At 37.5% G+C, this 24,665-nt stretch overlaps 1 protein-coding gene across 1 annotated transcript; it reads right to left on the bottom strand.

The window, feature by feature from the left end:
* Positions 1-3,951: 3,951 nt before the first annotated feature.
* Positions 3,952-23,849, bottom strand: BNC1 (basonuclin zinc finger protein 1). Its single transcript, XM_071754394.1, has 5 exons — positions 23,699-23,849; positions 11,122-11,224; positions 10,726-10,961; positions 7,586-9,507; positions 3,952-5,517 (listed from the first exon to the last, which is right to left on the bottom strand). Exons 1-5 carry the CDS (start codon positions 23,705-23,707, stop codon positions 4,836-4,838), a joined length of 2,952 nt encoding a protein of 983 aa, XP_071610495.1. The 5' UTR covers positions 23,708-23,849; the 3' UTR covers positions 3,952-4,835.
* Positions 23,850-24,665: the final 816 nt, after the last annotated feature.

Raw genomic sequence — 24,665 nt, 5'->3', positions numbered from 1 at the left:
CTCTGCTTAAATACATAAGCTTCAAAAGAGTGGTAAAGGTGGGAATTAACTATAACAGTAATAAGAGGCCACATTATGGAAATTGCTAGAACATATAAACAAAAACTATAGAACAAGAGGGCTAGTGACCAAAGATTTAAGAGACTGAAGTGCAGAAAGCAAAGAAACAGCTCACACTTAAAAGACATGTTTGGAGTCACCTTAATTTCTTGAAAAGAAGAAGTGTCAAAAAACTGTGGAAACTGTGTACTATGCTGATACATAGTACTCCTTACAATTCAAACTAATGAGAGTTTTGCTAGAGGCTTTAGGAAGAACAGATCTGATCAACTCTTTTAGAACTGCTCTTGGGAGTTAAAAGCAACTTCTCTGCTTCTTAAACATATGCATCTGCAGGCAATAATGACAAGCAACTCACAGTCAGTTTTAGCAGTTTAGGATAGGAGCAAGACACACAACACAAAGTGTTACAAGTGTTTCCGTGAAGCTCTGAAGTGGTGCAGAATTAGATGAAGTGCTCAGCAGAGAGGAAGTGTCACTGCACAGCATTACCTCTCCTTTACCAGTTTCTAGAACACACATGAAAGCTGAAGGGTGCTCACAGAGCTCTCAGGGCTAGAAATGAACAGGGTGATGTTTCAACACTACGTTGGCAAGTTTGCATAATTCAAGGAGTGCCAAAAGGCAGGGAGAGCTGGGTGGCAGGGTAGGGGGAGCAGGCCAGGGGTAATTAAAAGCCAGTCTACCCTCCCAGACGTGCTTGCTGAGGTTAAGTGGAAATCTCACTAGCCAGCAAACTGTTCAAAAGAGTTTTCCAAAGGTTTTTCAAGTAATTCAAAGCTGATTTGGTCACACTGTGCATACTTATTCCAACTTCAAACCTTGCCTTTTATATATTGTCTTGCCCTCCTCTCAGATGGGGGGGACTGGCAGTAAATGCTGTTCTGAACCAAATCTCTAGCCTGGCTTTCTCTGCAAAACCTCTTTGATCCGGCCCTCCTTCTCTTATTGCACAGTTGTCTCCTTCCCAGTTCAGAGTCAAACACTCATTTCAGTTTGGAAATGAATGCTCACTTGCAGGCTGAATGGAATCCTTATGGGCTGTATCTCAAACTCTAAAGGTGTTTTTAGTTTAGATGCATTTCTTAAACCTGCTCTTGCTGATTAATCAGAAGCTGCTTGTGAACTCATTTCAAGGAGGATCTGGCACCCTATTTAAAAAAATCCCTGGACTAAGTCCAAGCAGCTTAGCTGTTTTTAAGGCTTCCCTATTCAATGCAGGGCATCAGACAGGTATTTTCAGAACTTGTTTCTCCACTCTACTGGGTTTTAAAGTGTATAACTTCACAAAAGATTAATCATAAACAATAGCCTCTGGTTTTGCCGCAGTTCATTTTAAAATACTTAGAAAACTGGAGCAATAAACACAGATCCCTTTACACTCTGTTCAAAATGGATTTCTGCAAATACCCCTGTAAGCACTAGGACACTCACTGTTCCAAGGGGATATAAGCTTGCTACCAAAAACTATCAAAATACCTGTATTCTGGGAAATCAGGTGGTCAAACGTACAGAGTGGCTACCTTGCAGTGTTCATCTGTGCCTTCTCCTTTGGAGTCACAGAAAGATGACTTTTGAGGCTCTTGTTTTCTAAGGGGGAAAAAAGAAAAAGATACAAATAAAAAAATGGAGCAATGTACTTGGGTAGCAAGGGAAGAAACATCCAGGCCCAGCTCAAATCTCACATAGATTTGATCCTCCAACTGTACAAACTCTCAGGGTCACAGAAGCAAACACCTATGGAAACTGAACCTCAGTCAGTGGAAACTGCTTCAGCCTTCCAGACTGACTCCAAAGTTCAAAAAATAGTGGTACTACTATTCTGAAGTGAGGTTACTTTCTTCAACATCTGTGGTGAATATGTGATACAGGCTGCTATAAGCATCACACATATTTAAAACTAACAGGAGATGTTAAGGTTTGGTCCAGCCACATTGTGGTCGTTAGGAGGAGGGAGCTACATAAATACTTCATGTGATACATATGTTGTACTAGAGCTGCTAAGGACTTAGCCTATTCTGATAAATCTCCCATGCTGTCCAGATTTTTGAGAAATAACAAAAAAACCCTTTCCAAAATACAAAGTATAAATAGGGCCCCGAAATATTTATTTTTTAACACCGTTCTCAATTATGAGACATTTATCTTCTGTTTGGTTGATGGCATCAAACTAATCTCTGCCCTTGCCTACTGCACACAAAAAAGAAAAAAAAAAAAAGGAAAAAACAAACAAACAAAAAAAATCAATAAAATATCTGGCAACATTTATAACATTATTCCTAGCGGCTCGTTAAAATAATGACACGTCCTTATTATGAAAGCTAATACTGTTGTCAAAACAGTGCTCTCTACAGATGGAATGTGTTTTCAGATTTATTCTTTTAATAAAAATGAAGAATAGCAGTTTTTTCAACAACAAAAGCCTACTTTTCTGAATCAACCAGAGGCATTTTTTTTTTTTTTTTTATTAACACATACAAAAGTATTAGGGTATACAAACGTGTTTCCTTTTTGGACACAATGAAAGCTAAATTAATGGGTATTACAGCGTTAGTTTACATCACACTTTGTTTCAAAAAAGCCCCCACTGTTTATGATTAAACAAATAAATTTATATATATATATATATAAAGACCTTGAAATAGCTGGATAACAAATAATTGATTTATACTATCAAAAAAACGGGGAGCAAATGTGTCTCCTATGATTGTGCCCTTAGCTTTCAAACTATCACCTCCACTGATATGACTTCCCATTTAAAAAAAACAAAAACAAAACCACAAACACTATCCAAGTCCCCCCCAAAAAACCCAGAACACCAACCTCCCCAAAACCACAGAAACTCAAAGCAATGGCACAACTTTCCCCAGGCTACTGATTTTTCCTGATGGCTTCAAGCACAAATGGGTTATTTTAAATATCACGTAAACCTACTGTAAATTAAAAAAATAGAAGATTACTTTATACAATTCAGGGAAAGCATTTCTAGTGAACACAAACATTTACAACTGTGTCTTGTTTTTTCCTTGCATAACCCATACTCACACACAAACCAGTTTTCAAAAGAATTAGTGAAATATTCAGTCCGCTTTTGTTTCCTTTATACAATATGAAATGGTTACAATACCATAGTATATTTTAGAATAAGTTAAACATCAAGACATATGGCAATAGCATTGTACTATTCTTTCTACATACATAAGAAATCCAGAAATTCAGTCGATTTTTATTCAGTCACAAAAATGAATAAAGACTAAGATCCAGTTATACTGGAAACCTAGGCTAGTTCTAGAAACCACAAAAATCGTAAGCGCTTTGGCATAATATGTACAGATTGTACTGTCAGGATCATGCTTGCATACCAGAACTGATCAACAGATTTCAACTGGTGAATCAAAATAAAATAAAAATTAAAAAAAAAAAGAAAAAAAAAATAGAAAAAAAAGAAAAAGGTAGTGTAAGACTTTTTTCTTATTTCTTCTTGGAAATGATTCAGTCAAAGAAGATGCACCACAAGTACACATGCAGCATTTGTGTGATGTGACTACAAATTAAATATTAAAGTGTTTTTTAAATACAATGCAAGACCAGTCTTCTTAAGTGCATAGAACATAATGCAGAATACTGTTAATTACAGGGACAAGTACAGAGATACTACACAATTTAACAGGTATTGAGCAATGTTCCTATTAAAAAAAAAAAAAAAAAAAGGTGTGAATGAGAAAAAGCATTCTTCTATTTTTAAAAAGACCAACATGTTTTTTTCCCCCCACACCAATAAGAGAGACAATAACGGCTGAATCACAAAAGATATCTACTGAATCCACTTTATCTCTCAAAGGCTTAGAATTGCACCTTCAGACTGTTAAGCTGTTTGGATATTCGGTTGGAGTTATTTTCTCCTTCCCCCTCCCCTCTTATTTTTAACAAAAACTTGTCTCTTCCTGAAGTGGAGCTCAAAAAGTGCATTTTAAATTAAAGGGTTTACTTCCCTCCTATTCTATGGATGCCTTTGCTGTGGTTCAGAAATGCTAGCTTAACCTATTCTTTCTTTTAATCAATACAATTTATCAGAATGTCTCAAATTTACTCAGGCAACCCTTCCATGTTAGGTAGCCCTCCTTTTGCAAAGTAAGTGGTATTAAATTCAAGAAAGTCAAAATACTACAATCTTTATTCAGCTGAAATGCCAACCTGAAGAGTAAGGACTGCAGGATTTTCAAAACATTTGCGCTGTACGGAAAGTCCTCCCAAATTTGTATTTTATCTTTAGGATTTTAGGATATTGTAAACTGCAAATATCACATTCAACTAATACTGCAAGTCAGCTTCAATCTCTAGTCTCAAGACAAAATCGTTAGCCCCAAAACCCTCAACCCAACCAGAGGAAACTCACCTCAATAATCACTCATTACTTACATGAGACAATAACTCATTTAACATGTAAACACAAGGGATGATGGTTCTCATTTGAAGCTCCTATTGTTGTCAAGTAATACTTCACAGGTATCAGAAATACTTTAATTTCCCCAGTTTCACAGATGCTTTCTTTTCCTTACAGAAGCTTCAGCTATTTAAGGTCATAACAAACAATTGCACAAAAACTACAGCACCAAGCTTTGCTAAATGAAACCACTGGAGAGCACGTGCAGGAGAAAAGAATTTGACTGTTGAGTCAGCTGTAAGTCAAACGAGTTTAAATAAACCTAACATTAACACATTCCTCAATTGAAATGAATAATTCTTAGCAGAAATAAGTTAAGATCAGCGTGATCTTACTGTAGGCTGGTTGGTGACCCAGCCAGACTTTTGTGCAGGTTTGGGTTCTGACTGTGCCTGTTCCGACTGCGAACAGATGAAAACATCGTGTTGCAACCTGGAACTTTACATTTGTGGAGCTGGCGGAGATGCACAGTTTTGTAATGAGCCCTGAAAGTTCCTTTATTACTGTAGGTTTTTTGACATATATGACAAGTTATTGGCAAACTGGAAGGTAAATTTGTGAAGTTTTGATTAGCTTTCTCAATTAAAGTACAGTCTTGGTAGAGTTCATCATTGGACATTAGGCTGGCTCCTTCACAGCTTTCATCACTATCATCCAAGGGCATGGCACATATTTCACTTCCTCCGTCAGAATCCCAGGAAGAATGAGCACTGCTCTCAGATTTAATGCTGGAAGTGGTGCTTAGATCCAGAACAGCTCCATCATTCAATGGATCGTATCCATAGCTCTCAGAACAGGGTTCTCCAATTTTGCTCATTGGAAAAACCAAACTGCCTGTTCTGTTCATTCCTTTGAAGATTACAGAAGTATGTCCAACATGTTGTTTTAAAGAGACATCTTGACAAAACTCCTTAGCCATGTCTTTCAAGAGGTATGTTGCATTGAAATGGTTGCTGAATTCCAGTGTATCTTTAGTCAGAAGCTTATGATGAAGATTTAGGTTTGAACTATGTCTAGAAGAACAAAGACAAGCTTAGCAAGAAAGTGTTGCCTCACTTAACAGCTGTTTCATAATGATCATTAACAAAGAAAAAAAAAATCAATATTTAGTAGCATGTATGAACTTTATACTTCTCATTTGATCAACTGCAACACTGGGAGTGCACACAGATGATTTATACATGTGACTGGGCATCTGAACTTGCTTGCACTGGCATGTGTCAGAAATAACTCTACAAAAATCAGATTTGTTTCAGATTCCCTCCTGCATTGTGGATAGTTGTCTGCTTCACTAGATCTTGACCTTGCCTAAAAGAATTGGGGGAGAGTCTAAAAATCTGTCTACTGAACTGAGATCACAGAAAAGTCTGAGGAGCAAAAGAAATGACTCTTTCCCAATAGACAAAGAAGGAAAGGAGTGACACCGGAGTCTGCAAAATATACAGATGATCTCAATTACTGCAATCATTTTCCAGATTACAGCTGTACACATCAGTACAGAGGTTTTCCTTGAAGAAAAAAATGTTGCATTTCATGCAACTAGCAGTTTTTTAACAGACATCTCTGGATTCATTTTAAAACTACCAAAGCATGCAAAATCACTGTTCCTCACTAAATACTATCAATCAACTCACTGGGAATTTCCAGGCTTTGGCTACAAGATTCAGTTTATTGCAAGACAGGAAAAACATTCATTTTCCCCATTCCCACCATGGTTGAATCCAAACTATGAAGTGTTCAAAACGGCACAGAAATATTTTTGCACTTGAAGTCACAGCATTCGACATTAAAGTCTAGAATCTTCTGCAAAGTTGTTCTAAGTAACTACTGCTTTGCACAAAGGTTGTGAACTTTCTTGTGAGTTGGGATTTTTTCATATATATATTTATATATATATATTTTTAAATAAACTGTTTTCTAAATGCCTCTATGTTAAAAGTTAACTAAATATACTGGTGTGGGAAGGAATTTGTAGCATGTGAATGCAAATCTTACTCCTGGCCTTCTTTCCTGTGGCCCATATCACAATTACAGTGGAGAGGAATTCACATCTGGGAAGATGCAGGCAGTAGATCAGGGAATGAAGCCCTGCCAGCAGCAGATGAGTGTGTGTGTATCTCAGATGCAGCAGCCAGTCCTGAGAGACTGGCTCATCCTCTCTCTGGACTTCATCAGCTGGCTCCAGCACTCCTAGCAGATTACAGACAATCTAAACCTTGTGTCACTCTGAACTACTATCCAGGAATGCTTCCTGCAGCCAAAAGCTGCTGTAACACTGTTAGGGGAGAATTAGGAAACTTCTAACTCTTAGTCACACTCTTACGGGTTTGTTAGCTACTACTTATCAGTTCAGAGACATAACTGATGGTCAACAACAAAGCCTCAGCTCTTGTTTCTCAGCCTATGTGCATAACACAATGACATAAAATAATTTACAGCAACACAATACTGCAGCTAACAATAAACTGAACAAGCTTATAAATTTAGGAATTAGTATGTCATCTCATTTAAATGCACTACCAATGTGGATACACACCAGATAGTGTTAGTTCAACTAGCACTGCATAATGTTAATTTTGTCCTGATACAGAGTAAACTTGCTTTTTTTAATGGGCTTTTTCCACCAGTCTGTTCAAAACCCTTGAGTAAGGTAAGGACAGGGGCAAGTGAAGATTTCCTGAAGTAATCTGATTGCTTTTTCATTAAAGAACACACTGTATACATTAAAATACACATGAAAATACATATTAAACATATAAGTCCACACATGCATCTACTGGAAAAGTGATGAATACTCTTATATTCATACCTTTATGTTCTAAAGTATTCTTTCAAAAATTGAAGTCTTTATCAGTTATGAAATTTTCATGGCTTTGTTTAATACCTTGTAGTCTAGTGAAAAGGAAATGTTTCTTCCAGTGGATTTTCATTTCATGAAAGTTCTGATAAGTTATTGTACCCTTTATATGAGGATACACAGAAAATCTTTGCAGGTTCCATTGCTCAAACACTCATTTTAATTTCAAATTATGCTCCATTGTGATGGTAAAATAAATACAATTTTGTTTAGAATTTTCTTACCTGTCTCGACTTCTACGAGAAGGGAAAGCAGCATTACAGCCCTCAACTGTGCAAATATGCATTTCTTTGAGATGTACATTTTTAAAATGCATTTTTACACTGTAAGGGTTTTTAAAAGTCTTCATACAGATGTCACAATGAAAGCGGCTTTCTTCCTTCTGAATCCCTAGTGCATGTTGACTGACATGATCCATATCTTTAGAGTCTTCAAAACAAGGAATGGCAGCACCCCTGTTTGACAAAGTGCTGAAAAAGCCCCCGGTCAGCAAGTGGTGTTGCAATTCAGGGCAGTCATTTTTAGGAATCCTGCGCTTTGACTGCTCTTTAATATACATGGGGGGTTCAGTCATTGGTTTTATAACATCATTGTGGTGGTGTTTTGGATCTTCACACATAATCTCATGGGAAACTATTTTTAATGGTTGGTTTTCTTCCGATTCAACCTCTTTCTCACAGTGATGGAATTCATTCTCAGAGATATCCTTGATGTATTTGTTACTTGGCGCAAAGACAGATTCAAAATACTTTGTGCCCTCTACCCCAGAGAGAGATTTCCACGAATTACCTGCATGGGGGTGCTTTTCCACCCTGTCGCTCACCCGCTTCTCTATCTTAAGCTCACAGGTCTCAAGCTCTCCATCGCTTACCGCTTGCAGACGTGTATCTTCTTCAGAACTGGCAACATCACTACTTTCATTAGGTGTCTCAACCACTTCTTTCTCTATCTTAATAGGCATACTTGATTTACGAGATTTCTTCTTGGGTAGCATGTCAAATGGCAATTCATTTGAAACAAGCTGCTCTGGTATTGAGGACGAAACGAGAGGCAGAGAAGGCAGAGTACCTGGAGTGTTAGCAAGCTCAGCTGGTGTGACCGGACTGCGGTAAAAAGGAAGGACAGGCTGCACTGTCTTCAGGTTTGGAAAGAGGACACCGTTCTGTCCAATACTGGGAAATCCAGCCTGACCCTTTGAATCTGTACAAGCGCTGGCATAGCTGGTGATAGTTCTGCTGTCCGGAGCCAGAATTGTAAATTCTGTCCTTTTACCATCTCCAGGTCCGGCAATGGTCAAACCGTTTCTGAGGTCTTTGTCCCTGTTATTTCTGTTCATGGGCATATGGAGTCTGGGGTTAGGGTTTGCACTGTGACGATTTCGACTGCGCAAAGAGCTGAACACCATATTGCAGCCCTCGATGGTGCATTTGTGCTTTATCTTCAGATGAACAGCATTGTAATGTATTTTCAAAGTACCTTTGTCATAAAAAGTCTTTTCACACGCGGTGCAGAAAACACGCCCTTTCCTTGGCCCAGCACCATTTTTTTCAACAGATTTCATTTTGTTTTCTGGAGAAAATGCTGTCATTTCAAGCTTTGCTGCTGCATTATGTGAACTGGAATCACTTAAAAGGGCATCATCTTCTGTTTTAGTGGTGACATCTGGACCATTCATCATCCTCTCATTTTCAACTTGAAATGGTGCAGAACTAGAAGTTAAGAAGCTGCTTTCAGAAAATGGGATGTGAATATCTTGTTTAGTTTCACTGCTATGGTCTTGCTCAATCAAATGTCTTTCTGGTGGTGAACCTATCAAAGGTGGAGGCACTGGACTGAAAAACTGAAATGGCAGCATGAAAGCCATGTTATTTACAATATTCTCAAAGGGATGAATGTTGGTGGGACTCATTTTGTCCAAGGAAGTAGAAAAATTAGGACTGTGTTGATTGCAGCTCTCAATGAATGCCCTAATATCCAAATTGGCAGCTGGTGGTGGTATTATAATTGACTGCCCTTCTTTCTCTTGAATTGCCATTAACTCTACAATGGATTTAGTTTCTCCAAAGCGAAGAAACTGCTGCAAAGTAGCCAGTTCTTCCTCAGTGGTCATTATGCTCCAGTGATCCAGCACCTTTCCTGAAGCATCCTAAAGCAACAAATATTTAAGTGAGTCAGCCATTGCTTAAAGTAAAGAAAACCAACACTCCTTCTGAATCTCTTCTTTTTTTCAGGGACTAAAACCCTTCTATAGTGAAATGATAAAATAATTCTCTTTAGTGAGAGATTCATGCCTATTCTGTAATACTAACTTCTGTAATACTAAATTTTACCCCATTGGTGATAATATTTCTTTGTGACCTGAGTGAAACACTTTCCTATAAACTATTCTTTTTCAACAGAAATTAAGACACATCATTTGAACAACAGTTAGTATCATGTAAGAACAGACAGCAGAGATGGAGCAATCAGAACAAGATTTAGCTTCTCATTTAAGTCAAGTATTCTTTCATTGCAAGTTTAATAATCTTCCAAGCAACTAAGATCAGAGAACAAATGAACCTGTATTGATCGATTGCCAGCGTTCACAGAGCACTGCTGTAATTACGTTAGTGTTGGAGTTCTTTCAAACTGTAGCTATGCCTAACTTTTCCCAATAACTACAATAAATATTTTATCACAGAACATGTATTTGATGGCCTACTGAGATTTTTCACAGTGCATGTAAGAGTTTCTAAGATGATGAAGAACGTAACATTATAAATTTTTCATGTGGTAGAGGTTCAAGGTAATTGATTCCATATTTTTATTCCTAACACTAAAAAGCAAGATTATCAAGACCATTAAATATTGATTTGTGTCATAATGTAAGATCATAATGTTACTTTACATAAAAGGTAACTTCCAAAGTAGCCAGGGCTAACATCACTGCAAGCACACAGGGCCAAATTAGTTCTTGATGCAGCCCCAGTATGGTCAGTAGCACTGCACCAGAGATGAGTATCGTCCCTGGTGTTTAAAATGATGGCAAGTTTATTTGTCAGTGTTTTATTCTGCTATATAAAAGTAAACTCACTGTTTAAATAATATTATATCATATTTTGAGTCTTTTTATCTTGGCTTACCTTTGTCGATAGAAATTGAGCAAAGTAGGAAAATTTCATTTAAGTTCAACTGAAGAGAGAGCAAGGACAAAAAAAAGAAGTACCTTTCTTTTCTGGTGCTAAGCTAGTACAAGTCTACGCTGCCTTTCAGGCAGACCACACTGTTAATACCTTGGGAACCACTGACAGGATAAAGATAAAAAGCATTAAGAAATACTTCTTAACTGTCATATATATACATATAGATAAAGCCTCTCAAATACCTGTAGTACGTATCCACGTATATAATCCTGTAGCGTCCAATCCAGAGCATGGAGAATCTGTATCACCTCTTCCTGCTTTAGAACACTGAAAAGCCGATCTAGCAGAATTTTAAGGCGCACAGGAATGGCTTGGGTGCCATAGAGCATGAGGCTACTGATATCAAAGACAACATTGGATTGAACTATTTCTACCTGGCTTGATGGGTAGAGGTTGGGAATCCTTAGTTTGCTCAGGGCTGCAAATAAAAATCACAAAATGTAAACAAACTTGAGTCAGAAGAGATGGATACAATGGGATGCATCTAGTGTTGGGGTAGGTGAGGGATGACACAAAAAGCACGCTACAGGGAGGAAGATCCTGAAAGGTTTTATAGAGATTGAAAGAACAAATATTACCATGTGCTACCCATCCATGGCGGCATTGGTCACATTGTCGCTGGTTTATTTTTCCAGGTTTGAAACACTGACAACTACAGTTCACCAGAGTGCATCGGATGGCCTGGAAATCAACAGACAGGAGGACAGGTAAGAGATAAGCACCATCGAGAGGGCGCGGATTATACATCTACAACAGAGCCATACAATCTGTATGAAGGAGTTAGCATACCAGCACACACCCATCAAGGTGCAATAATAAGTTGTGAAGGGAAAACTTCAGTGATGCAAGACAACCTCTGCTTTAAAAAGAATCAGTCACCAACTAGAACTAGAATATTATGGTAGCAAAATATTTGATGACTTTCATAGCAACACCTCTGTGGACTTATTTAGACTGAAACACCTTCATAAGGATAATAAAGTGTTCTTATGCATTCACCTAAGCTATGATCTTCACATGTAAGGTCACCTTTTTTAAGAAGTTTGAAAGCAAAGACATGAAGGAAAGTGTCACACTCTTGAAGTTTTGCTGTGCTCCATACTGCAATTTAGGAAGTTATAATGAGCAATGTGTTAAATCTCATAGATGCCACCCAGCAGTATCTACACAGAACATATGAATCCTTTCAAAGAAACAGGAGTTCACTAACTCCTCTCAGTAACAAAGCTCACCAAATAGTACTCCAACTCCTCAAAGACTATACAGGTCACATTTTGTAGGGGAAATGCTTGAAAAATAATAAGAAAAATAGAGCACACCAACAGCAAACAGTTGCACAGTTCAATTTGTAAATCACTTTACTCTCACCAAGGTCATCTATAATGCAAATCAAATTAGTATTCAGATATTCCTAAACAAGACAGTAATACAAACTTGCTTACTGGAATATATGCTTTCTTCTGTATGTGCCCATCTGCTGCAGAAGGCAGACAGACAACTTTGAGGTCCTAGTTAAAGCTCCATAGGGACTGCTGTGGAACAAAGCATTTGCAGCATTCTGTATCGCTTAGACCTGATACTGAGAACAGTTACTGCAGAAATTCAATATTTATTAAGGAAGCAACAGTAAAAGAATTAATGTGCAGAAAATCTGCACTAGAACAAAAAATAATAATTAAAAAAAATCACAAAGATTATGCAATTGTAACATGCAGGCATTTTTCTGTTTTTAAAACAAAATATTTTATATTTTAAAGTACAGAGAGACAAATATGAAATAAGGCTAAGTTGTGCTTACAACTGGCTGCTACTCTAGGGTCTTATGCAAAATGGGGACTTCCACTACTTAATTATACCCATAGACAAGCAAGACAAGACTTGTAGAAAAAAAGTAATGTCTTCAATGCAGGCATCCTCATATTGGCACTTTTGGAAAACAATCAAAGAAGCCATTTCTTGGACAATCAGGCCAAGAGAGATGATTGTGGGAAATGTTTAAAATGAAAAGGACAAGAGAGAAATGCAATTTCAATGGGGTTTGCAATGGGAATTTCTTTAACTTTGAAAAATTTGACTGGGGGCAGAAGAGGACACTTCACACAACTGCCTACTGCATACAAGTATTTGCAGGAGACTGGGATGCCCAGTGTGTTACATGACTGGATTTAGACTGGGATTTTAAACTCTCCATAGCTGTCTTATCAAGGAGTTAATTTGCATGTACATCTCCAAACTTCAGTGACTTGATGCTAGATTCACCTTTATTTGTAGGACTGGAACAACTGGCAACAAGGCTATTGAAATCTCTGACTCTCTTTGCCTTTAATCTTTTAAAGGAGCCATTGCAAAACACTGAATTCTTGAGAAAAGCTCTGTGCTCCCCATAAAGTCATAAAATACACATCAATATCCTACACAGTGTGAATTGCTTCACTTTAATGGAGGTTATATTTTCACTTAGATGCTAAAATACTTTCATATAACAATAACAAGCCATAAATTTCTTACAGAAAGGTTGAGGAAAATGGTGTAGTTGGCCGATGATTCATTTCTATCACAAGACACCAAACAATACAGTTCAAGTATTCTACCTCTGTACATACATAATATTCTCTGACTTGCACAGTCTGAATCCCTTCCACAGATGCTAGTTTTGGTAAGCTACAATGCATGCACACATCTTCTGCAGTCCTCCAGACAAAATTACAAAAGAGTACTTCCTTTTTCTGCAAGATGTAACAGAAATATGCACAATGAAAAAAGCTGTCATGATGATAACTTAATTGAGATTTCAAAATTTTAAAAATTCCTTTCCCTTTGGACATGTTCCACAAACCACTGACCTTTAAAACTATTTTTTCTTCTTAATTTGTGTGCTTAGACAAGAAAGATGCTACACAAAATGTTGTGTTTCGTAGTTTTATGTAAGATCTTTCTTCTATATTGTACCTACATTTATTTTGTCCTTCCACGTATGTGTAGAAGACTATACATTCAAAACCCAGAAAACTAAAAGGAAGGCATTTTGTTTTATATATATGGTTATTAGAAGGGGATTAGAGTTCCCCTTCTGTTCTAAATACGGAATTGATCTCCTCTCAGGTCAATACATTACTGCTTCTGGATACCAGACTTAGATGTAGTTAGCTTGCACACTTTTAACATATCAAAGGTACACTCTCAAATCACGGATCTGACGCTGTCTTGTAATAAGTCCTGAGAAGAAATAAGTGTGAATTTCAGATTGGTAGCATTTCCTCTCACTTGTACTTTTCCAGCAACATTTGCCTTCATATAATCACAGAGCATATATAACAAGGCAACATTAACTTTTAAAATAATCAGTGAGTCACAATTTTAAATCATCATTCATTGTTCAACTCAAAAAAGCACTTGTAAGAGATGCACTTAGATATAAAAGTTAATTTGGGAGATAATCAGAGTTAAATGAAAAGAAAATTCACAAAACTTCATGAGATTAATATGCTTGTCTTTTGCCTGTTAATCCTACTATCCTTAATATGCCTTTTTTAAGGTACTGTAATTATATCAAGTCTTACGTTCCCAACAAGTGGAATGTACACACAATTTCATTCTGCAGAACAAAGGAATAACTTTCTATATTGCATACACATAAAGCTTCAAAATTGTAATTAAGGGATTGGAAATGTAGATGGAAATTACAGGGGAAATTTTTTTAAGTGCAATCCTTTCATTCAGGTCCATTATTTAGTTTCATTTTCCAGAAACATATGGCAGATGTTTAAAAAAATAAATCTTACACTATCATCAAGGATCTTGTTATTGCTTTCCAGTCAGTCTCTCCCTCACAAATGGATCTTTCCAAATCCATTATCAGCAACACTTTTTTTTTTTTTTTAATTTTTTTTTTTTTAAAGATAGAGTTGAAAATTCTGATCAAAGTTCCCTGTGGTTTTACCACCATGACTGTGGGAATCTGAACATGGAATTTTTAATACAAATGATTCCTCGTTACAAGAGAGACAGATTAACTATTAAACTGACCACTGAAAAACATCTAGCTACTTATCACTGAAAAAGAAATCTTAACATCTGTTGCCTGAAAGTCATGATCACTGACATCTTTTTTGTTAGATATTGATGTGGCTTTGATTATGCTTCACAAGTTTCTGAATGTTCCTTTGCAACCCACTTGCAGCCTTCACAGCTAAAGACACGCTAATGGGACAAAGTCATTCTGATTCTGGATATAGAATCAGGCTTCATTTCACAAAGCAAGTTTAAGAAAATTTATTGCCTCCTGAAGCCCTTTTGGACCCGTGCTCACTTGCACCATACTAGCAGCCAGTTTTAAAAAGTACAGCAAGAGAAAAAAGGGCAGCATAACCGCATCAAATCTCATTCAGGGTTATATGGATTCTGGTTTGATAGCACTTTGGCTTGGGAAATAAATTAAAAACTAAGTAAATATTGAAGAGCCTGTCACAACCAAGTTAGAGATGTCTGCTCGTGCTAGAAAGCTGGTCTGGCTCTCTGCTGTCAGTGAGAACTGCAAGTGCAACACCAGTAAAATGGGAGAGCAAGTCCCAAATACCCAAATAATATTTAGCATCAGCAATGCACAGGTCAGCACTCTTACTTGTTTCTACCATCTAAGAAAAACTCTTGCCTTCTTTGCACAAAGCTACCTCTCACTTTAAAAACTGGTGGGTTTTGTTGTAGTTGTTGTCTTTGGGTCTTTTTTCTTTTTTTTCCTTTCTTTTTTTAAAGCTGCTGCCATTGCATGAAGAGCACAAGAACTTCACTATTCTGCAGATTACTGACAAAATGGTGTAACTGATGCTGTGTTGCAGCAACCTATTGTGCAAACAGGGATTAGAAATTTCTATCAGTTTAAAATGCAAGTTTGAAGAAGAAATAGGATTTACATGAAAGAAATGTGTGTGAGAAACTTTCATTAGATGAGGTAAGAGCTACTGCTTTTCATGTTCTTTACCGAGGGCATCTAGCAACAAGCCATATCTCCTGTGGCCATCTCATCTTCATTTCCCAGTAAAAGTAATCCCACTGAATATATGTAACTCTCCAAGATATGTGCACCAGTGAGCACATATCCTATAGGAAAGAACTGGGATGTGTCCCATTTCTGCAGAATAGACTTGCAGTGGCTCCACAGGTAAGAACGCTTGAGGAAGAAGAGGCAGGACTTATAACACAGGGGAAGATAGATTTGTAAAACATTAGGAAATTTTTTTTTTGTCTGTAAGTCAGCTGAAACTTGAAAGTCTTTTTATTTCCTAAAGTATATGTAACAATTTTCTCACGTTAAAATAATTCACAGAAATTAAGCTCTCTGGATGGCTTGTGGAAACAAAATAAAACATGGTATATAGGTCTGGTTATTAGGAAATAATCTCTTGCTTGGATCTGGTAAAAGATTTGCAAGAGAAGTAAAGGGATGGATACATCCCTTAATTTAAAAGTACATTTTTAAAATTAAAACTGCAGTTCACAGCTAAATCAAAGGCAAGATCTAAATCTCTCAGTAAAGATATCAGTAACCATATATGAGAACCAAGTTGCTCCTGTCCAGTGTTTTCTTTCCTGTTTTTACCATTATCCACCAGGTTTTTTGCCATTGTGAAGTTTAAATAAGCCTTTCTTTTTCATCACCCACTTACATTTGATTACTTGAGCACTTGAATCCTTTGAACAACCACTGAGAGGAGAGACAAATTAAAAACCCCTTATCTCTAAGCATCTCTGTCAATGCCATACTTTCCCACATCATACAATGAGCAAAGCTTTGCTTTGTCCATTTTTCGAGGCAACTTTTTCTGCTTCCTGTACGGATATATCCCACTGATAATACCATCTATCAATTTTGCCATGATTTTAAACAAGTATTTACATTTACATTTTCTCTTTACATTTACAATAAATGTTGTATTTACATTTTGCCCACCTTACCTTGACTGTATCACATTCCTGCTATGACTCTCTGTGTCACACTAATATTTGTGTTTTTTTCAGCTATCTTACATGTATTTTGTATCCACCCTGTCCACTCAATAGTACCTATGTAGCCCTCCTGAGTGTTCTTCCTAAATACAAACTTCAGGTTTTGACACCCTGTTTAGCTCTCTGCAATTAATTGGAACTAAAATAAATTCCAGTATACTCCAAGTTCAAGAGCAAAAGGTGTTGGGCTGCTCCAGATGGTGTAAGTGTTGAAGACAGCCCAACAATTATACCTAAACTGCATGTTGATATTATGTCTCTTAAGAGTTTAGATTAAGCATCTTATATTTCTTTTGTTTGTTGAAAGTTTCAACATATTCCAAGTTCAGTCAGGCCTGTAGAGAACATTCAGAGGGCCTCTGCAGCAGCTTCAAGGAAAGGTTCTGGGCCATTTTCTTATTCCTGAAGTGCTCACTTCAAAGAGGACACAGGATGGCTGGAGGATGGGCAGAACATGGAAACCCTTCGCTGCCTGTACATAGAGCTGGGAGGACGCATGGGGAACAGGACACTCACAAAGCAATAGTGCCCTGAAACACACTGAGGTGTGCAGAGATCTGGTGGCAAAGCCAACGTGAGAGCTGCTCTGCACAAAGCAGGCTTGACCCATGCTACTACAACTTGCACACGTTCAGCTTGGTATCGTGGTGTTTTCTTCTGTCCTGTGTTTAAGGTTCTCAGTTATGGCCGAGGTCAAAGCTGCAATTTACACAAACACCGCCTGCCTTCAACAACCCAAACAAGGGATTTCCAGTCACTTATATTTATGCCTACTCAAGTATATTTAGTTTTTGCAAGTTCTGCTGTTCCTATACTAACATTTAAAAATACTTAAGACTGAAATAAATAATTAGATTAAATCACTGGAACAAGGGAAAGGTCCTTATAAGATTTCTAATTACACAGGACTGGATGCTGCACACCTATTTCCACGGTCTTATCTCGCAAAGTTGTTTCTTACAATGTAACAGCTGCTGCTGGTAGTTATTTCGTAAACATTACAAGTAACAACAAACATCTTTAAAGAAAAGCAAACAAATCTTACAGTCTGTTGTATTCAGAAAACAGTCTGATATCTTCTGTATTTTGAGCTTTTAATTAAGCAGAGAAAACTTGCACACGGATGTGACAGAGTAATCACCACTCATCGCTAGCTCCAACCTTCTCCATTAACAGATATGTTTAAATGCTAGCCCTAGATGATTCATTAGACTTATTACTAAAATAATTTAGCAAAATTCTTGTCTCCTACTTAAGAAAACAACCAGAAGAGAGATGGGAAAGATGGAGATGGGCCCCAACTTGTCTTTAACAGTGCTACTAAACATGGAGTTACACGGCCAACTCAGTTCCTAAACCCACAAGTGCTCCTCGGCAACTGGGTTGGTTTTCCATGGACCAAACATGTATATTCCTACCAAGCTCAGGAGGTCCAAGAACCCGAACATAAAGCTTTTGTTTCAGAGGCTAAACATGCATTTAGGAGTTAAACTTCACACCTATCGCGTTGAAAAGTTTGGCTGCTGCTGCTACCTCTCACCTCCCTCTTATCCTTTCTCTGTAGGGAAATTATGTTATGATTTTTACTCCTGAAAGAACACAAAGGCCACAAATTGACTACATTTTCTAGATAAGACCACAGAATACATCCCATTAACTATCTGAATCCTTATGTATTTCATATTGTTTATTTGGGGTCAGATACCAAAACCTGACCTCCTTTTAAACAGCCACAGCCTGAGAACACACATAAACAGACTATTTACAACACAGATCCTGAAGAAACTGCACTACCCCATTACTCTCTCCCTCAGCGCGGCTGAACAAAGAAAATTTTGGCCTAGAATTTGACCAAATCTCTTGAGAGTAAAAGTTAGGAACCATAAGCTGAAAACGTTTAATTGTCTCTGCAACAACTGGCTAAAACATTGCCAAAACAGCCAAAAAAGCGAGGGAGGCAAAGTGATAAAGCTCAGTAAGATGGCATTGAAATGAGGTAACAGCTTCCCAGGATGGCACCACCCCGTGCACCCAACCATGCCTCTGCATCTGAAACACAGTTTTTGCTGGCTACCCAGGTGTGGGCCAGGAGTCCACATGTTGCCGTTTTGTTAAAAAGTTTTTGTCACTGCGAAAAGCCCTGAGAGCAAGGAGCTGAGGTCAGAGGTTAAAGTGAACCCAGACCGGGGATCTCGGAGCCAGTTGGGGTCCAGTGGCAGTGCCTGCAGCTGAGGGAGAGGAGCTCGGGGCAGTCCCGGGCATCGCAGCTGAGCGAGGAAGCAGAAGGCAGCTGCTCCTGAGAAAGGCAACACGCTACAGGGCCAGACTTTAATCACAGCATAACTTGTGGGATGAAAATCACTCCTCATGCATGTCACTTACCCTAAAGGGCCCCTTAGGGCAACTCTTGTTAATGGCACTGTCAAAATAATTATAAAGAGAAAAGAATGTGCGTGTGTGTGTGTGTGTTCCTGTGAGCACACACACTGACTGCCACTCTTTAAACAAAAAGCACCGGACAGTAAAACTTAATTTTGCTGTTTTGCAACGAGCTTTGTAGATACATTGGCTTATGCTGCAATTAATCTCAGTTGTTAACAACAGGTGTGTGCTGACAGACAGCTTGGTCAAATTCAGAAATGTATTTAGATCCTCTATAACTGTTTGTTTTGGAAAAGAAAACACAGAAATATAAACTGAGGAATGGAACATGTAGCAGTATCATTATCTTATAGTTGGTATTTACTTTTGATTCTTAAACAGACTACAATGCTACAGCTATAGCACACCTGTCCTAGCCTGCATAGGACAGAAACATTATGCAGTACACTGGGCAGTGTCAGTCACAAGATGTTGAAGTAACTTCCCTTTTTAAGAAATTCACAGGAAAAATCATTCTTAGTGCATTTCAAAAATGAGGAGCAGATTGCTGCATACTGAGAAAAACTGCTCAGACTCTAGGGGTAAAGATAAGTCACAAGACAGAAATGGTGTGAAATTTCTTACTATAAAGCACTAGATGCTAATTAATATATCAAATGATTGCACACATAATACTATTTATCTGTATTGACACGCTATGCATATCACATTAAATGCTGAAACTACAGACCTATGAACTGGTTTAAATATTTAACTCCAAGTTCTACACTAGCAAGAAATAAGTGATAAAATCACAAATGCACAAGTATTAGAGAAATGAAGATAATGAGTATAAATCACCTGCAAGCTCTTTTAAATATGTCGTAAATCTTTACCTAGTGTATAAAATGCTACATGTGCACAGTGTGGCTGAGTTAGTGTTTCAAAGACAATCCTAACTTTTTCAGCTCCTCACACCGCTGCTTAAGTCTCAAAGTCATAAAAAATGCATGCTTGAATTTTTACCTTTTTTTCCTGTTACAGGGCAAAGACACAGATTAAAGAAAAACAACTCTCCAAAATATTTAGCGTTACACAATTTCGTTTAATGCACTTTCATAAAATTTAAACCCAAACAGTATTGGTGTACATCTGTATGATCCTATCTATGGTGCTACAGTTATGCAACACATTACACAACAGTGTAGTTCCATTGGTAATTTCACAATTTAAAAATTAGGGTTTCTTTTCATTGAACAAAGGTGAGGAAATTTTTAACTGGCTTTCAGATAGCAATAACTTGAAAATATATTTCTCACTCATATTCAGCTATATTTGAAATTTGAAGCTAAAAATGTGTGCTTTTTCTGCTATTTTTTTTAAGAAACCACAGTTTTATAGTGTGAAATGAGAATGCCATTTTTTAATTTATTCTAAAATATTCTAAAATGAATGAAGCCTGTTAGAAATCATAATTTTTCATCATTTTCTCAATTTTTTTTTTTTTTTTTTTTTTTTTTTTTACCATGAATGTTGAAATTTCAGTTCAGAACCAGGTATTTTAGATAGCAATTAGCAACAAAATAGTAATGAATAAAAACTAAAGAGAAGAAAGGCAATGGCACTAGCTATAGAACTTTGACTGCAGCATCTGCTAGGACAAAAATTGCTGGCTGACCAGCACACAGGAGCTGTGAGAGCTCCTGCATCACTGAAGACAGGAAGGGCAGGAGATGACCCAGAGGGCCAAAATAATTGTTTTTCTTCCCTGCATTTGGTGACTGCTTTGATGGTATAATGAACTAAAGATCCATAGCTAAATTTTAGTTCAAATCTGCATGAAAAACATGGACTAAATGCCAAATCATACAAAAACTGTTTTTAAAACGTGTATATGTAAAACTGATCTATACTGATCACGGTTCTGTTCTTATCAGAGATGTACTTAATATTATACTGAAGTCTTTATTACTGAAAACAAAATAAATCACTGGCTTGCTTGATTGGAAATGGAATGACATGCTCAGTGTTGTATGAAGAGATTTTTAAACAATATAATGAACAGGCGCAGAAGACAAGACATTCGGTACCAAAAGGCCAAACTTCATTGCAGCCTAAGTAGCCAGAATTTCATCTCAGCTCTATACAAGCTCATGAAGTACCCCAATATTTGTAATAATTTTTCCTGCTTCTGTGAAGACGTAGCTTTCCTGCAGGTTTGGATATGCTTGCAGTTACTATTATTTTTTGGCTTCTGAATAGGTTTTAGATGGTTTGGTAGTTCAAAGAATAAAGAGTACAATTATTTTTCTAAATCAATCAATCAAAAATCTGTATATTCAGCATAACAAAAATGTATTTTCCGTAACGTAAGATTAGTTACTTTTTACATGCTCACCTATTGTTAAAATAAGTCAGTCTGCACTGCAAAGTACAAAAAACTCTAGAGTTTAATTCCATCTAAAGCCTAAAATTATACTGATTATAAAGAAAACTAATTAGTATGATACACATAACAGTAAACAGAACTAATCAAATATACACGATACGTTCCTTGAAAGTCTGGGTTTTTTTTCCCTTTTCTGTAGAAGAAATTAAAAAGCTATTTTTCAGTGTATATTGTTCTAATCACTAGAACAAAGAAAACCAACATGCACTGTTGTTAGTAGTTAAAAATAATGCTATTCCTACTCAGCACCATGACCTGGAGCGAGGCTCCCACCTCTCACTCCTCCAGCACTGAGAGCTGAGCCCCAATTTCAGTGTTTTAAAACCAAAGTACAGCAGCAGACACTCTTGTCTAACACACCACTCGCATATTTTCCAGCAAACTGCAGTAAACAGAACTGTATTTTCCAAAAGGCGGTTAAAAATAGAAGCATCTGATCTTTTCCCACCTAGAATTGTATCCTTACAATTAAAGACTATTAGCTGGCATCCCTTTTAACCGTCAAACTCAGACAGTGGCAGTTCTACAGCCACAAAGAGAGGCAGTAAATGAGAAGAACATGTTACTACACTGCATTTGAGAAAGTTTGGCTCCAAGCTATGCACTGATTAATATCAGATCTCCTTCTTTACTTGCCTCTTGACAATCTTGTCACATCTGGCTGACAAATCCTTACAAGCTTATCCAAACCAAGGCAGCCCAGATCATGCTCCGGGAGTAGCTTGAAGGAAGCAGCAACACCAGCCATGCACTGATGTGCCATCATGAAACTAATGAAGCTGACTTCACTTGCAGGCTGCAGGAACACGAAGAAACACAACGTGCCTCAAGGTTTTGCAACATAACACTGAGTTAGCTCACCAAAAGATAAGACAAACAATCGGCTCCCCAGGTTCAAGAAGCCAAGTAGTTACATGGATTACAGAAATTTATATAGAAATAAATCTACTGAGCAACAGTCTCAACTAAACGAGCACAATAAACTCCAACTTCAGATCGGAGGTGAAAACTGGCTGCTAAATGCCTTTCAAACAATAGCTTGCTTTAAATTAAAAAACAAACAAACAAACAAAAAAAACCCCAAACCAGTTTACTTTATTTTCTCTCTCCCACACCCCTAGAATATCAGAATATTGCCTGGCTCCCAGGTTACCCAAACTGAAAAACATTAACAAATTAACAAAAGCAAACACAAAACAAAAAAACAAAACAAAAAAACCCACTAAAACCCGAAACAAAAACAAAACAAAAAGAATAGAAGAAAGAGAGGGAAAGCAGTGTCACTTTTTATCCACAAGATTTTACAGAAGGATAAACCACAGCCTGTGTATATCAGTAGTCCTCCCCTGGGTTAGCGAGCTGCCCTCTTCTCATTTTTAAACCCAGGATTCATTACACAGAGGACTAGAAGTATGTAGCCAATTAATAAACCAGAAAGTAAAATGCTGTATCTTCAACACATCTAACAAAACCTCATTATGGATGAACCGACAATTAAAGCATGTTTATTTTTCTATGTGATGAAAAAAATAAATTAAATAAGCATCTTGTATTCTGATGCATTTAACCTCTTAATTAGTGCAATATATTTTTAAAAACCAGACCCCCCCCATATACACACACAAACACACACTCAGTTCTCCCCCCCTGCACACACACCACCTCCACCCCCCCGGCGCCGAAACACAAACAGGCTGATCCTCAGAAAAGAATTACTGGCCTTATTTTCTGGATGCTAAATAGTCAACAATAAATTGTATATTAAGGACATACATTAGACTCCAATTTAGTGGTAATTTCTAAAGAACTTCATTGTGAAATTACATTGTTGTCTACTCTCCAGTGCATTTATACGTCACGATAATGATAATGTATCTGCTTAAAGCACTTGACTCAGAACATATCCGAGTCACAAATCACAGATCTTATTGCTATAAATGTATATTGAGGACTTGTACAATTAAACATTGTCAAGAATTTATGATTTACATGCTACTACTTCAACTGGAAAACAATTACACAAGTGATGGCTCTGCTTATTATAATCAGCCTGCAATTCTGCATTACTTACTGTAGAACAGAAAAGTCATACAGTTGTTTACAGTGCACAGCAGAGAGAAAAAGAGGATTTTTAACATAAACTAGTTTTCTACTTTCACATTATCTTTTTGTAATTAAAAAATGGAGAGTACAGCTCCCTACAGCTCTCACCTCCATTGTTCATTACCCAAAAACAACACCATTGCAAGATTTTTTTTTATATCTCCACAGTGCATAACCACAAGTAAAAGTTGCACAGTAAAAATACACATTCATATAGAACTGCAAAGAACTTTCCTTACCTCAGACATTCTTACTGTGCTTATGTTTCCAGAGCTATAAAACAGTTTCCCATTCCCTCAGTGAGTTGTACAAAGAAGTACTGGAAACACTCCTGCCTGTACAAGTACTAAGGCAGAACCATCACACGCCTCTTTACTCTTGTCTGACTCTGAGCACCTCAAGGTCTGATGTATGCTCAGGCTGTGCACAGGGGAGTGAAATAAGATCCTCCCCCTTGGTGTTCTCCAGACCTACAGTACGAAGTTGTGTCTGCCTCTCACCTCTGCAGCCAGCTCTCACCTCGCTGCCCCGGAGTGCTGTGCTCCAGCCTGCTCCTCCAGTCGCAGGGCAGTCCCCTCACAGCTGGCTTGAAGAGGGCATGACACTCATCTTTCACAGAGATTTGATCAAAAGGAGTCACGGAGGCTTGAGGCGCTCCTAATGCAGTGCGAGGAGATTCTACCTCTGCTCTGGCAGCCTAAGTAATGCATTAAATCAATGCAGCTGACCTAAGGCCTATTACAGGGTGGGTTTTTTTTCTTCTCAGAGCGTACAACTATCTGCAAATAAGCTATGAGGTACTCATGATTAAAATTTCTTATTTTTTAAGCATCAGAGTGTTGTTTTTCAAATCGCATCTGCTGTGTTTTGGGGGTTTTTTTCCCCCCCTCCTTTTTAAACATTTGCAGGTCTCAAAGGTTCACCGAGTGGGGTGTGTATTTTTTGAAGTTAAAACATTTCCCCCTATCAACTTACTTGTGAGTTAGGGCTGAATTTTATTTCTTTTTATGAAGTTGAAGCTTCCTATTAAGAGAAATACAGGTCATAAAGACAGGAGAAGAATTGCTTTCCAGTAATTGGGGCAAAAATCTGGTTTCAGTTATTCAGGTGTTGGGTTGCATTCATGAGTTAGAGCAGGATTTTTGCCATAGTCATTTCTCACCTATTTAAAAAAACAAAACAACAACCCCCTGACCAAAACACTTC

This window comes from Heliangelus exortis, chromosome 11 (assembly GCF_036169615.1).
Source record: "Heliangelus exortis chromosome 11, bHelExo1.hap1, whole genome shotgun sequence".
Taxonomy (NCBI): Eukaryota; Metazoa; Chordata; class Aves; order Apodiformes; family Trochilidae; genus Heliangelus; species Heliangelus exortis.
This window is presented reverse-complemented; position numbering and strand designations above follow the sequence as displayed.

Excerpts from the sequence above, each read along its gene's own strand:
- BNC1 (XM_071754394.1), bottom strand. Across the intron at positions 9,508-10,725 it reads TACGTGGATACGTACTACAG|GATGCTTCAGGAAAGGTGCT; the intron begins GTATTTGAGAGG and ends TTGTTGCTTTAG. Across the intron at positions 5,518-7,585 it reads TCTCGTAGAAGTCGAGACAG|ACATAGTTCAAACCTAAATC; the intron begins GTAAGAAAATTC and ends TTGTTCTTCTAG.